The sequence below is a fragment of the Ooceraea biroi genome, chromosome 5, assembly GCF_003672135.1.
Source record: "Ooceraea biroi isolate clonal line C1 chromosome 5, Obir_v5.4, whole genome shotgun sequence".
Classification (NCBI taxonomy): domain Eukaryota; kingdom Metazoa; phylum Arthropoda; class Insecta; order Hymenoptera; family Formicidae; genus Ooceraea; species Ooceraea biroi.
The window spans coordinates 6,231,530-6,247,914 of NC_039510.1; the positions used below are offsets into that span (position 1 = coordinate 6,231,530).

At 43.7% G+C, this 16,385-nt stretch overlaps 1 protein-coding gene across 9 annotated transcripts in view; it reads right to left on the minus strand.

The window, feature by feature from the left end:
• LOC105287490 (probable basic-leucine zipper transcription factor N) overlaps window positions 1-16,385 on the minus strand; it is a 45,256-nt gene that overhangs the window by 16,339 nt on the left and 12,532 nt on the right. The window contains exons 1-3 of one of the 9 annotated variants that reach the window (XM_011353086.3): window positions 8,624-9,311; window positions 2,730-2,733; window positions 2,312-2,655 (exon numbers count right to left, since the gene is read on the minus strand). The exons of 1 other annotated variant lie outside the window; for it this stretch is intronic. In XM_011353086.3, coding sequence (XP_011351388.1) covers window positions 2,312-2,485 — 174 coding nt within the window. In that variant the 5' untranslated portion in view covers window positions 2,486-2,655; window positions 2,730-2,733; window positions 8,624-9,311. Of the gene's footprint in view, window positions 1-2,311; window positions 2,949-8,623; window positions 9,315-16,385 lie in introns of those variants that run through there. 7 more of the 9 variants (XM_011353085.3, XM_020034386.2, XM_011353084.3 and 4 more) reach the window with 7 other exon arrangements.

Here is a 16,385-nt window from a genome sequence, read left to right on the forward strand (position 1 = left end):
TAGAATCCCAAGGTCGGCGTGTGGCCCTTCGAATTCCACCGCGCGACAAGGACTTTCTGCAACCTTCGTACGTCAATGAAAGTGGTGATACCCGCACGGAGACCGCGCCGGCGCCGCCGAAACGCACGAGCGCGCTCGTGCGACGAAAACCTCCTGCGTTTTCCCGACTTCGGTTGCTCCAGCAAGAAAATTCTCGTGGAAACGCGTCCTTGGTATTTGGTTATTTGGAACTTGGTTCTCCTCGCTTGCTCCTTGTTCGGTCATTTTGTTTTCACGAATTCCAGAGACATAACAAGTTTGTGTTCTGCATTCTTTAATGCTGAAGAGACTCCGATTTTGAACAAGGATTTTCTTCCTCGTTCGAACATCGAATTAGTCAGAATTATGGGACGTTTTTGTTCGTCGTGGGTAACGTGCAATGGAATGCAGGGAATCCAATGGCGTTGTTAATCCGGTATAATAAAAAAATATGGGATCACGAGCTCCCGTTTCCATGCTTCTCGAGATAAACGTGTCCACGGTTAATCCGGGGCTCCGACGTTACTTTACGGTAATTCCGGCATACTGGAGTGCATAAGCCCCATATGTCGATAACTCTAGGCAATACATTATTGTTACCGTTGATCTTCGTCACAACAGCCCTCGGTGTAATCGCGTTCTCGAGCACGCGCGTTTCCGTTGCAAAGCGGCAGTTACGACGCAAAAGTATTACGTTGTTCGGGACAATAACGGCGTGAACGTGAACGTGGAAGATAATACGACGACGAGCGCCTTCATCGAGAGCAAAGAGAGAGAGAGAGAGAGAGAGAGAGGGGGGGGGAAAGAAAGGGAGAGACCGGCCGTTCCAGCTTCTGCCCCTTTTCATTCTGCGTGCACTCTCTCGCGTGACAGTTAATTGTTTCGAGCTGGCCGCAACGGTAGTGGCGATGACAGTGGTGAGGGTGGAGAAAAGGGAAAAGGAAGCGACGAGCAAAATGCACCTACTGACGTATCGCGATCGCAGCGGGAGAGATGAAAAGACGAATCGTCCTCGTCCTCATCATCATCGTCCTCGTCGTCGTTGTCGTTGTCGTCATTTCCTGATGGCCGACCGAGCGTGCGACGAGGACTCGTCGTAGCCAATCCCATTCAATTTCATTATCCAGGCATACCGTTATGACACGTGCGACTACCAAGTTACCCATTACGGCTTACCTGACATAAAACGAGTCGCTTCACCCGGATTACGCCCGTTACATTTACGCGTGTTTCGCATTTCGCGCGAGTACCGGTAATGCAAACACTTCTTTTTGAATAAACATCGCGTTTTACTCACCTTCCTTTTACTCGCGTAGCGGACTCGGATTTTAACCGTGCATTCTTGCAAGCGTGTTTGTCGTTGAAACATTGAGAGCTCGAACGCGAGAAAAAACGATCAAGCGTCAAAAATAAACAGTTAGATATTAAAATTTATTATTATAACAAAATGTTAAAACAATAATGATATTAAAAATATCGGGGAACGCTACCGTTCTCACAGAGACATATCTATCTTTTTTTTATTAACTCGAATAAAATAATAACGTTTATTTGTTTGAAGAGAGTGCTCACATCCCTGCGTTTCATCCGCCAGATATTTTTGCGAACGATGTGATCTTTTATTATCACTCTCCGAAAATATCTTCAATGGAAGATAATCACGGGAGAATCGTGATTGCAATCCTTTTATGCCAACTCCTCGATCAATCTAACCAGCTTCTTGAAAAAAACATTAGAAGGGAGAAAGGTAATCTCGGGACGATAACTAACCAGAGAATACGTTCCGCGCGTGAATAGGGGCGAAAAAGTTGCGAAAAAGATGCTCTCTCGAGGGAACACGCAAACGAAAAAGAAATTTCTCATAGAAGAGGATTCTTGTAGGAGCGGATAATCCCCAAGGGATGATCCGCGCCGTGGAGAATTCTCTGCAAAATTAATTTCCAAGAGTCTGGGAACAGGTAGCACGGAAGAAGCCGTAACGTAATCGGCAGTTTGTTCGTCAGCCTCGGTGTGGCGACGGATTTGCCAAGGTAGGGAGAGTGAGAAAGAAATAGAGAGGACCTTTTTTCTTCTCTAGTGCGCGTTCATTCGCGAAATGAATGAGACTCATCGTTCCTAGTCGCGAAAGGCGGCGAAGCGAGAAGCAAAATGCGCAATTAGTTAATTTATATTTTCCATGTACCCTTTTTTCTCTGTATCATAATTGCATCTTGATACAATTTACGCTTCTTTCTCTTTCTCTCTTTTTTACGCGTTTCACGCCGAGACGTGGTCCGCGCACAGAGCACCTTACCTTGTTGGCTGCTCGATCGCCTCGGTTGCTGCATTCCGTCTCCGTGTTGTCCGAAGGAGGTTTTTCCTTCACGGACGCGACGGGCTTGAGCTTTCTCTTCGATTTTCCATGATGCAGCTTCACCGTCACGGTTTTCACCTCGAAGTTTTCCGGCGGATAGACGCACGCCAGCATCCTCGCAGTGGCATGAACCGGCCAGCAAAACCGGCGCGCGCCCGACCGGAGAGTTCACTTCCGTGCGATTTACGTTCACGTAAAAACCGATCACAATCACGCGTTTCTGTCTCTCTGTTCCCCTTCACACGCTCTCACGGAAGCAGTACAGTGGAGTTAACAGCGGCGGACTTAAAAGAGAAACGGTGTCGTATCACGTTGACTAAACTGCATCTCGTGCAGTTGCATCATCTTGCCGTCTCACCATTCTAAAATAGTACCTATCTCTCGAATGTTTGCTGCAAGGCAATTTCGCGAGACCGCGAGACCGCGAATCGAAGAATGTCGAAAATTCGCTTTCAGATCGCAAACTTCTTTCCGAGCAAGGAGATAAGTTTCATGGAGTCACTAATATCGTTTTGCGTCGCTTTTCTGGGGAATCACACTCGTTCGTGATTATTTAAATCTACGATAATACTCGATCCTATAATTAAAAGTACATTATTTGTAATTGGCGATTGGCGAATAATGCGAACAAGCGATAATCCAATATTCAGTCAAAGCAAATGAACATCACTTGCTGTTACCATGTTCATGTTCCATCCTATATAATTCTATACAATTTAACGTAATACAATTAATTCGTTAATTGAAACGGTAAAATCATTTAAGAGCCGATATTTCGCGCTACACGATAACGCTCCTACACAAATAATTCTTGAAAATTTAAAATTCTCGCTCGTTAAATGAAATTCCATTCACTCATCAGTTACACCAATTTACTCCGATGTCCTTTAAAAAACGCTAAATCATTGGGATTTTCATTTTCTCTTTCTCTCTCTCTCTCTCAGAATGATCCGTCGTTAATGAATTCTCCAATCTCCCCGGTTGCCGAAAGTTACCACGACGAAAAGCAGTATGGGTGCTCTTCTTCATCATCCTACAGGGAGAGTAACTGTAAATTCATAGCGCAATTTGCGGGAATTCCTCCCTCTCCCTCGGGACAAATCGAGAGCCCCTATAAGCGACCGCCTATCGATAAATCCGCCATTGAGCGGAGCGCGAGGGTGGAGTACGTTGCTTTCCATTTATAAGTCACTTGACATGGATCGACACGTAGCGCTTTAAAGATTCAGGACGACAGCGCGTCGAATCCGAGCGTATGATGCACGTAACGCGCATAATCATACGGATCGGGATGGATCTCCGAAGTCCGAAGAGGATGTTTCAGTGTTACTTCGACGGTGCATTCTCTCTCCTCGCAATTTGGAATTTTCTAGCCTCCCCGAGAAGAAAATGGGGAAAGCAAAAAGTAAACAAGGAAAATCTCGCATCGATTTTTCTCTGGCGAAACTGCCGGCGAAACGGGTCAGCGAGTTCCAGTGAGAACTTGCTGCAACTTGTCCGAGTTTCAATATCCATCCACGCCGGGCAACTAATTCTCAAATTAAGGTCCCGTCAAAGCAAAACTCGTGTCGTGGCTTCTCAACGGGGATTATACTCGACGAGCTCGCTAGAAACATTCTTCTCATCTCGTACATGTATCGCGTACATACGGGAAATATTAACTCCAAGGTAGCTAAAGAGAGAGAAGCAGAGTACCTGTCACTCGATCGTGATCCGACAGAAAAGTAGGACAGCGGATTTTCTAGCCGGAAAACACATCTCAAAGGCATTCGCAGTTATTTCGGTCGCTTATCACCCGATCTTTATAGTCCGAGCTCTCTTTCTACCTCTCTTTCTCTCGACATTCATTCTCCTCGATATTCAACGTCAAATAATCCATAACTTTCTCGTTTTCTTGGTAAGAGGAGCGAGCTGACACGGACGCGCGAGATCGATATAAAAGGGGGAAAGGAGAGGAGAAAGGGGGAGGGAGGGCCTCCGGATTTATAGACTTTCCGCAAAGGACGCGGGATGAAAAATGAGCCGCGTGAAGCGCGTTCGGTCCTGGCAGAAAGCTGAAATCTTCTCAATATTACGATTCATCGTCTCGTCAAGATCGTCAAGATCGGCAGTAAAGAAGGACGAGGGAGAGAAAGAGAGGGCGAGGAAGAGAAAGAGACGTCTCGGCGTCTCTTTACGCCGCGTCTTCGCTGTGACCCGATAATTCCCCGTCCTCGTTCGTAAAGTGGGAATATAAGGTGCGATAATGGGCTATCTTAGGAGCCGTGGAACGAAGTTACGTCGACACAGCTCCGTCGAAAATCGCGGGCGAATCTTCTGCGATAAATATCTATAACTAGGATTATAGGAGCACAAATAAAATATTAGCGATATTTTTTCAAGAGTATCTCGAGTACACAGACTCATCATCAGCGAAGCGCATAAACGTTTCGTGCATCAACGTCATTACTTTAACGCACACGCGAGACACGTTGCACGTTGCACGTGAGACGTTAATATTAATAAAGCCGAGTACGTTTCGCTCTACCTCTCTCTCCCTCGCCGGAAGAAATTTATTAAGACGCGACCGAATATTCCCTTTAGATATAAGCGGCGCCGTGCACGACCACGCGCGCCTCGCAGAACGCTTAAACGAGTTCACGGCACGATGCGATGCGCCACGCGAAAACTCGCATACGGGGCGCGAGCAGAAGTGCATATCAATTTATGGAAATGGGCGAACGCGCGCGCGGCACTCCGCGTGGTCGCATCTCGCGACGTAGACGACAATGCTTATGTGTGACGCGTGCACACGTGCGCGCGCTGACGGCTATCCAATTTGGCATCGGACGGCGAGGCGCGCAAATTAGATCTCGACGTAATTCGCGAAAACGCTGGCCAAGTCGGTTTTCCCGAGGGAGTTTGGATGCGTAACACCGTGTAGAGGCCCCGACCGAGCGGCCTAAATAGTCGCGAGCTTCCCTCTTGATACGTGCATTTCAAATACACGATAAAACAAGAAATCCGTGTTGAAAGATTAAATCTCTTGAAAGATTAAAAGAGAGGAAGGGTGAAACGTCTCTCGGAGTTATAGTTTCCGCGTCCATGAATTTCTTTCAAATCCTCTCTCGAGTTTCTCTTTGGTTCCTCCGTAACAAAAGTTGTACAATAATAATCTTTTTCTGCTTTAATTTTTCGGCAAATGCACGAATGCACATTTATCATGAGATCGAATAAATTTAACAGGTCTTTATCTCGAGTCCTGATTATCATCCGCGGATGCGATTCGCGGTACCGTGATCCGTCGATTTTCGTGTTGCTGAATCGTGGCGCAATAGCGAGATTAAAGTTGGAAACGTTTGGAAACGCGGGCGCGTTGTATGCACGAGTGTATAGAGCCCGCGAATTCGTTCACGAAGAATTTAGTTCGTCAAGTTTCGGCGTTCACCGATTTCGAATTTTGTATATTCGACCGGAAGATGCGACCGCGAGAAGCAGAAAGTATTTTCTCAATCCGCGAAATACGCGGCACGTAACTGTATCTCCCCGGTTAAAAATGTATCCTATTTCCTCGTCTGCTTTCCGGAAATCGTACGAGGTTCGTTGACACAAGACCGACATGTTTCATACGCAACAACTTAATACTTGGCTTCAAGACCGCTGCAGAAAGTCAGACCTGACTTTCGTCCGTGAAACGCGAATGGAACGTTAGTGGAGCGGGTTGACGAGCGAGTCGGTAAACGAGTTTTTAATTGAAAACGCTATTCGCGATGTTCGCGCACCGTCGTAGATGCACGTGTGCGAACGTGTTACCCGTCGACGCGGAATGAATTAGATCGCCGTGGAAAGGCAACACGGGTCTTTCGAGGTCTTTCGAGCGCGCCTTGGCCGTCGACCGTAGAATTTACGATTTGTCCGCTGTACGTGGAAACCAAGGAAGCCGCTGAGGGAACGAACGGTAATTTTGCGGCATCAGGATGCACCCAAGGATATTATCCGACCGCCGAGAGCACAGTGGCGATCAAGCAAAAGAACAAGCAGGAAAATCAGATTCGCTACTTGCATGCCATTATCCCGTCATCTTCCCGAGGAAAAGAATGAGCCAAATCCGCGAAAGTGTCTAGACATTGTTCTGCTCTTAAGCGTAAATATGGAATACACATGAGACTAAAATATGAAGTCCATAAAATGCAAAAATTCTACATATAAAAAAGCAAGTATTACAAAATTTGCATAATTCTCATGGAAAATTGCAAAAAGATTTCATCTTTTTACAGTTTTATTCATGATACAACTTCTGTCAAAAATGTATCCGCACGATATCATTTTATTCGCGTAACAAAATCCGTATGTACATGTATCCACCAATGAAAATATTTTCAAAAAAGGTACCACGAACGCTCTCGCCAAATCGTTACGCGGTTGCTGTTCGAAAAAAAGTGATTAAAAAAAAGTGAATTAAAGTTTGAGATACATATGTGTAATGCAGCGTTCAAACTTCGTTCGTGTTCAAATCGTCAATTGCGATTGCAACTGAAAGCTGCAATTACATGAAAACGTTTTATCGCTACCATGTTAACACGTATTTTCGTATTGCATTATGTTTCTTTAAATAATCAGACAGGCGTCCAATGTAAAAAGCCTGTAAACGACTTTTCTAAATTCCCGACATGTTTGTGTTCTCAATCGAGTCGGAGGAATTCTCTTCTTCGATGTGCAAAACGCGCACGAGAAAATGACGTTTTCGCGTGAGAAGCAACGGTCAATCTCGCATCGCGTAAAATCATCCGATGGCAATGTTCTCCCGCGGGAAGACACTGTGTCCCGTCTCTATTTCCTGGCTCATCAAAGTTGTACGTATCGCGATTCAAGTTGTACTCTCCTCGGACGGACCAACTCCGGAAATATAATCTCCGAACGCGGTTACGCGCGTTTCGGTTTCGTTTCCGCGGGATACCCAGCAGCGACTTTGAATTCCGGCGTCGCGGCGGAACACAAGGACATAATCCCCGAGTTTAATTCAATACCGGGCTTTCCGAACTTGCGAAAATTTCCGGTTGCCGAGTCATTCAAGTCTAGTTTCTATCTCATCCTCCTCGTAAGGAGGCGAATTTTCGTGCCAAACAGGATTATTTCAAGTTTCTCATTCGTCGGAGTAATTATTGAATTATAATGTCACGAAAGAACATTTACTTTCCTCACACATGATAAGGGTAGATTTGTTCCAGTACGGAAGACAAGTTTATGTTAGACATCTTTCCTTGATTATATTTTGAAAATTTCCCTTGATACTCCTGCTTTCAATATAAATGCGATTATGAATATAGTTCACGTCTATTGAAGCCTGGTTTCTCCTTTTCTTGCTCAGAGAAAGTGTAATCCTACGCGTTATTTAAAATTCTTTCTTTAATTTAGGCTGGGGCAATTATTAAATCGCGTTTTTCTTTCAAGATATTTCTTCAATATAATACGATATTTTGCTTTTCTTATACAGGATAAAATAGATTAACTTCTATGTAATGTAACTTCTATGTAAGATAAATTTTTAAAATGTCTTAGAGATTCTCCTTCACATAACCGCGGTTTTAAAATTTCTCTTGGAACTTGGTTTTCAATATGAACGCGTTTACGTAAATACGGTAACTGTAATTCTTTAAGAAAGTCGGAAGAGATCTGATTCTTTGAAGAACCGTTTAAAGAATTTCTTAATTGCTTTGAATAGTGTAATAATATAAAACGGTCTACCCACAAATAAATACTCATGCATATAACGACAAGTGCCATTACGTGTATTCAGCAAGTGATCAAAGGTCTCTGCAGAATCGTAACTCTATCGAACTTGGAGTTATTTTGACGGTGCAATACCAAGTTCTACGTTGAATCTCGGGAGAACTGTTTGAGAACTGTCGCGCGATAATGTCATTTCAATTAATATAAACTAGAACTAATTATTTATGCATATGTTAAAATTACATCTAGATTATATATATATATAGTTAGTCTTTATATAATCTAGTCAGAATATATACATATTATACATATAGAATATATCTTGATGCATAGATTTATAAGTATGTTACGCGAACGAGTTTCATAAACAATGGTCTAATTCGCTCTTTAAGAATTTGAGAAAATGAATGCCGAGCATACTGAATTAAGATCGAAAGAAGATTAAAATTATTACTACAAATCGATGTAATATCTGTATAAATAAATAATATTCCTCCCCCCTGTTGCAACTGATGTTTGCAAGCGCTGTTTCTCGTTACTCACTCAGTAATGCGCTCATACAAGGTCCGCGCGGAGTCGATGAACTTGAAAATTCTAAAGATAGACCCGTTTCCGAAAGCGACGCAAGAAATCGCGACGACGAGCGATTTCGCTCGGTTCGCCGGAAAAATCGGTGTCTGCCTCGGAGGGAATCCTCGAATTAACCGGCGGAATCACGGAACGATGCAATTCCGTCGACACGGATATTTTTAATCGGACCGCTCAGGAAAAAACTGATGTTCCAGCAGTGGGATCGCTCGAAAAAATCACTCTTGAATCGAGCAAGATTCGCAAACTCGCGACACCCCCGCGAGCCGGCTCTTACGAAGCTCAGAGACAAAAGCGCGGCCGATCACTTTGGGAACATCTCCTGCGGAAACGGCGCGTAACGTGGCGCATCGAGATTTAAATCGCCTGTCGTGATCACGAAGAGAGGGTACGGGATCACGTACGGCGGGGAGGAACGTAAGTGACGCGGAAGAGTCGCGATCGAGTCGGCTCCCGCGCTCTGGTCCCTCCCGCTGCTACTCTTCAGAGTGCGATCGAATGCCGACGTGAACCTGTCAGAAATTTTCTGGAGCGGAAGGCGAGAAGAGCTTTATAGAGATAAAAGAATAGATGAAGAGACGGAGCGAGGAACGTCACGAACACCCGGCGCCGCGCTCGTCGACGAACTGCGTGGCCGAGGTGGCCGCACTGTGTCGAGCCGTGTCGCGCATCGCACGTCGCGCACCACCCCTGCTCTGTCTCGCGGCAGTTGCGACGCACAGCGCGGTCGGAAAACGCACATGCTCTTTACTTCCTTTTTCTTTTGTCCCGTCATTTATTCCGTACCCCTAACCGTACGAACGAGGTTGTGAGGGTACCGCGATATTGGCGAACTAAACGCTGCCCGGTTTGATTGCATCCTGAGGACCCGCTTGGAATGCGTAAATCGGCCGGTGTTCCCGATGCAATCTCAATTCACGCCGCAAAACTTAGGATTGAATCGATCGGCACGAATACGTATACGCGCAGGGAAGAAAACGCGTACATGTATGCGAACTCGTTTATTTAATTAATAAAGGATCGCACGTACTCGCGATATTCCGGATCTCTTCGCGAGTACACGAGCTTTTTCTGACGCAATGAGTTTCCGAATATATTCACGTGTCTACGCTTCTCGGGTAAATACGGAGATAAATTGAAGCAAAGTTAGATTGAATAAATCACAGCGGGCATCTCATAAATCGTAAAAAATCCAACGAGCTTATCGCGATTTTAACGAATAAAAGTTACGAGGCGCTTAAACGCGAGGGGGTGGAAGGAGGACGCGATAATAAAGCGATAGCGTGGTAATTTGAACAAGGAATATAATCAAACGTGAAAGCGGAGTAAGCCGCTTTGAAACGATATAATCTCAGCAGCGATTATCGGAGGGGGAGGATTTCCTCGTGAGGAAAATGCCGCAGGTAACCGCGGCCACGGGGTGCTCTCCCGTTTTCCCGCACGCATTAATTGCATGCCTTTGTTGTTCTCCAATCGTGCGTACAACACATGGACGTGTTTTTGTTCATGCGAAAGACGGAAGTGAGGCGCATAACGTACGCGCGCAAGGTAGGTATACGAATAATGCTCGAACAAACGACGCGAATTAATTATCTAACGGTGCGATTTACTCCACTCGAAACAGAATTAAGCTGTTTACGCGGCGATAGATTTTCATTGTATTTCCTATGAACTTGTAATAAATTAACATGTAGTATTGTGTCACATGAAGTCAATAATTGAATAATATATATGGCATGGTCAAGAAATAATATTGCGCGATGCGATAAATCGTTAATTATATATCATCCGATATTCATGAAAAATTAATCGATACGTGCACTACTTTGCATGTTAATTCTTAATGTCACACAGTCCATCGTTATTATTGAAGAAATTTCCGGCAGAACACGAGAATGCGAGAATTCGATGAACGTAGAGTACGAACATTCTAGTTTTACGTTTTAATTAGAGACAAAATGTAATCTGCAATAACTGTTTACTGTAATATACACTCGAAATACACTCGTAGAAGCAAAATTCACACATCTTTTACAATTCAAAATTCAAAAACTATTTACATATGCAGAGTGAGAAGCGCTCGTTTTATCTACTTTAAATATTAAATAAAGATATTCGCTTTCGCTACGTGCTTCGATTTAGCAATGATATTGTACGCAATCAAATGCAAAAAATAACTGTATGGATGTCGAATAAACGGGCTATTTCGAGGCGAAATTTGAAACTTGCGTAACTCGGACGTTGATCCTTAGGGAAAGGTCACGCTAAAAATGTGTGTGTGCGCGCGCGCACGCATTTGCCGGGAGTCCGTTAATTATGCACTCTTTACTTTCTCGCGGCAATTGGAGGGCTGCTGCCACGGCGGGTGTCACGGAAAGTTCGGACGAAGAGTCGGGATAGTAGCGCAGGACAGAGGCCAAGAACTTCCGAGTCCTCTCCAATTACGCGGCTTCCGACTTAGGCCGCGGACTTGGCAAACGCCAGAAATCCAAACGTGGAGCATCAGCAGAAAGAAAAAAACCGTTTAAAGTCTTGCTGCTGTATTCAACGGAAAACAACACGCCCCTTTACATGATCCAATTCTGAAAATTCTTACTCGTGCAGTTATAAAAAAAAGAGATTCAGAGAACGTTGTATTCTGAAATATACGTAACACAAACAAATATGAATTTTGCTGTTGCTTTCTAAAAAAATATTCAAGACTACACACACGTTTCATATTTCAAAATATTCAATTTCCGCTTTTTTCTACATGTAGATCTTTGTTCAACACTTTGAAACGGAAAACAGTGATGAAGTAAACTAAACTGAAAACTGAAAAAGGATAATCGCGTGACGTGACGTTTAATGCAGGTAAATAAATCGGAAATGAAATAACAGTGAAACGAATGGATAGGTATGTAATCTCTTTCCACCCGTCTGTTTGATGAAAATTTTTGTAAAATACGCTTTCTTGCCGCTTATTTAGAATTACTACCTCCATTATTCTCTGACAATGCCATGAAAATCCCGCTGCTGCGCTCCGTTGGCCCTTTTGACATTTTCGTGCCTAATGTACGGTCAACGCGCGGCCGATAAATCACAATTACGTGTAAAGGGCGAAGTCCATCCTGCTCGTTAACGTTGACGTAATTGAACAGTCCAATACACCCCTTTTTTCGAAAAGGGGTGTATATAAAGCAGCCAAAACGGCGAAAACATCACACGCGGACATTCGTACCCGTTTCAAATTTATAATCCGACATTTGCATGCAATGGGCTCCTCCTCGTAGTAACGAGAGCGCTTTTTGCACCTGCGTGAAACCGCAAGGACGCGGTAAAATCGAAATATCGTTGCCGGATTACGTTCCGCCTGCGGTTTTCCCGTATTTCAACCGCGGCCGCGCTCGTTCTATCGGAAAACTCGACCCCGCCGTTAGATACGCTGCCCGAAATCGAAAATATGTCGCTTCATGCATAAGAAACTTATGCATATTGCGCAGATATTCATTCATTCCGCGACGGTTAATATTTTATTTTATTTTTGACTGCGTGAATATTTATTTGAGTTAAGAATTAAAATGCAGGAATATGACGCCACAGCGATAAGACTTTCTCTTTTGTTGTATATCACCGATGCTTTTGTATTATATTTATAATATTTTATCATGCTACTTTAATAATATACTATTTCAATGTTTCACGAAATACAAAAAGATACATCCAATCGTTTTAATACAGTTTGGTAACTGAAAAAGTACAAACAATATATCTACATATAATTAAACATTTTTACGTAAAGAACACAAAGCTATTCATTTATTACCATTATCCATCTCCGGAAAACTAGACACTTCAGTTTGCCGAAAGTCCAGTTGCCAGTTCTCCCAACGACAGAATCGAACCGAACCGAAAAAGAGAAATAAATGTCACAGTCGCAATCACATACAAGTACACTGTATTTGCGAAATTCCCGTCAACGGCACGATCCACACTCTCAACAAGGAGTTTGTTATTCTCTCGGTAAAGCCGATGAAGCCGAGATTCTTCACCGCGTCCTCCCGGCACTTAATCGAAGTCAACGCGTCAGCAACAAGCCGGTCATTCAGATCACGAGACAGCCCGTCTCGCAGCGGGAGCGACCGACACAACGAGCGTTTTCCCAGCCTGGGATCTCGTCTCGGTGATACAAAACAGGACCTACCCAACCATATGGGTCCATGTACAATCCGCGCACTCGAAAGGGAGGGCGACGGGTGGATGAGCGAGCGAGTGAATTTATCTCGACTCGGGTCGAGCCCCTTCGAATCCCCAGCGAAAACACAACGCGTATATAAATGTCCCGGCATGAATGCCTAACGGCAGGTTCTTAGAGGTCCATTAATACGAAGATCCGCTGTTTCACGGCCCTTCGCAACGAGCGGTCGCAAGGTGAAACGGCGAAATTACATTCTACGGTTAATTTCGGTTGGATCCGAGTAGGAACGCGGTGTTTAATTATCATTTTAATTTGCCTCGCTGTTTGCGCGGGATATTGTTTCCTTTTTAATAATCATGGTATTGACAAATGTCACTGACGGAATATAATGCAAAATGCCATGTGCTCGGTGGTATACGCGTTCGTCAGGTGACGGTAAGCAAAATTACGCTGTATCAGAGGTATTCGCCAACGTGCCGCAATGAAGCAGTGACTCATTATTCAGCGCTTATCGAACAGGGTTGCGGTCGTCATAGAAACGTGATGGCGACAACAACGGTAACACGAAGCCTGGAAGCCATTCGAGCTCGAAGCGTTTTCGATTTCGAGTGGTAGTGCGATTGGAGTCGCTAAAACGTCATTTTGTCAAAACTCGAGGGAAGGAGCGGAATGTGCGTGCGAATCTCTCGGCATCGCCGTCCGTTTTCAAATGATATGCATGGTGCCGCGTGATAACGAACGCGGCACCAGCACACCGTCGTAATTAAAAGCGCTATTGTTCATTGTCGCATTCGAAAATGCATAGTGTTTCGGCACTGCAGCTAAATTATCTCTGGTTTGCGAGTTCTTCCAGTTAAGCTAACAAATTGTTAATCTAACAAATAATTAATCTAGGACACCGATCGAAGAGAAGAATTGATGAAAATTAAATATAATTAAATATAATAGAAATTATCAGAGAATTTCTCTCTTTTTTTCTTTTTCCCAATTTCGAACCGGAATTGCAGATATCGTTGAAAGGAAGAGTGTCTTCTCAGGCGTTCCGCGTGTTTTTAAGGAGACAATCAGTATACGGTTAGAGAATGTACAGCTCTTTCATCCGAAAAGCAATCGATTATTTTGAGCCCTGTTAGCTTAACGACACCGTTACTTGCGATTTTCGGCGCGTTATTACGAGGGGAAGCACTCTGAGCCAGGTTCAATAACGACGGGCTGTAATCGGTGTCATAATCCAGCTGAAGCGAAAGTGAGAATGCTCTGCAGTCGCCCAAGTTTCATTAATTGCTAAAGTTTTGGTAAGCCGATTACGAAGAATAATATACCATGCAAGATTCGTCATTATCGCCGAATAAACGCGACAACTAATTGAAGACGTCCTCCTTTGAAAAAAATGCATAATCCATCACGAACTTTGTGAAAAACAAATATGAAATTTCACGTTATATTAAACCGTAATCGGTTATCTCTGCGACAACATTAGCGAGTAATTAATGTAGTAATGTACTCCAAGTATCATCAATCATATAATGGACATTGAAATGCATCGTTAATCGTTCATCATAAAACACGTTCGTAATACGAAGCCATTAATCAATAATGAATTTTTTTACAAAAGTTGCGTCAAAGAGACAATCGTGCACGATTCTCGCACAAACGAATATTCGTTTCAATAATATACGAGGAGAAGAGTGCATCAGATATTTTCATATTTTACGCTCTAGACGAAACCTTTGACCCAGAAAAAGGAAGTTAATGTCTCGCCACGCCGGCTCGTAACGGTCCACGAACTCGGTCGAGTGAAATTCTGTTACCCGAGAAATTATTGCCCGCAATTTTATTATCGGGAAATCTAATTAAACCGAGAATACCGAACTTTTGCGCCTCATAATCTTCTCGTGACGACGACGCGCAATGTCGCGCGATCGATCTAGGTGCGTTACCTGTAATCTTGTTCGTCATTATTTTGATTACATCATCAAGTTACGTTAGCAGCAACTTTTCCTTCTTTGCATCTCGAAATTGTTTTTCTCTTTAATAAATCTTTAATAATAAATAAACTAGTTGAATATTCTATCGTGTTTTATCGCGTGGACGACTGTGACGAATGCATCTTTTATTATTGAGTCAGTCAAAAAGTTTGATTCGATTTTTGCGTCAAATGTTACCTTGCTTTCAGCAAAACAAATTATTCATCAAGTATCGTTATTTGTCTGTCTGTGTCATCGTTATCTATGATTAAACATTATTGTCCATGATATCATCAATATTGTTGCGTGTATTATACATAGATGTGGCATATTAATACAGTCATAAACCAAACTTTTTGACTGATACATTGACAATACATTGATCTGAACACAATCAAAACAATATATTAAATAAAGGAATAAAATCCTACATGAGTTTCATAAAACTTCGCATTTTGGGTTGCCATCTTCACAGATCTGCGGACGCGATTACGCGAATCTGCTCCAACTTTTGATCAATGATGCACGTAAAGCCCGCATGAGAACCTGAAATCAGAATTCTGAAAATTCACGGTATCGTATAATCCATATCGCGGTTTCTCGAGTCATGTTCATTTCGTGCCACGACAGGAAAAGAACAGATCACTTTAACTGGAACGACTGCGCGTCCGCGGTCGTGGTCGTGCAAGCTGCGTGCTAAAACCGGAATAAATCCGAAACTTGGCAGATTACCGCTACTTCGCGAAGCGAAATGGAAATCTGATAGACACGCACTACCATCACGTGCGTATTCACCATGTAACACGATCTTTCGACGGACGTAGCGCTATCCGGCTCACAATCAGTAACGCGCGCTTTTGCAATAATCCACCGCGCGAATAATTCGCTCCTCGATGCAAATGTTCGTTGACACACCATGACTACTCTTCCGGTATTAAAACTGTTCGCGAATTCGCTCGTTTCATCGAGCTCATACAGTTGTAACCACGACTCACAGAACATTCCTCTACCTTTCTACTTTTCATGTCTGAATCTGTCTAAGAAGCATAAAAAAACTACGGGATTCAACTCGCGTCACAGAATCGACTCATTTTATCTTTGGTCGTTTTGTCGCTTCTGCTCCTCTTAATTTCCTTTCTTCATTAATCTCCCTGCTTTTCACGTTTCTTCCTTTTCATCTTTCATTCAACTCATTCCTTCTGTTGTCGGTATTTAAATATCGAATGCGATATTGGATGCACTGGTAAGGACTTTTATTCATAAACTCGCTCTTGATACGGCTTTTAACGATCTTAATAATCATGCCGAGACTCGGCGAGCTTGGAGCGGCGATCGAGCGGATGCCGATAAGCGCCGAGGGAGATGTAGTTGAAGCGAGATCGAATAAAAGTTGAAACGTCATGGTGAAGGAAGGGAGAGACGAGAGAGAGAGAGATGTTCACCGCCAACGAAACTCCTCTAAGAGGGGAGCAAAGGAGCATCGATTCGTCGAAAACTCCCGATGGATATGCTAACGAGCGAGTGGAGCGAGTGAGCCTCGTAGGAGCAAAAGTTTCAGCGAGTTTGGCTCGCC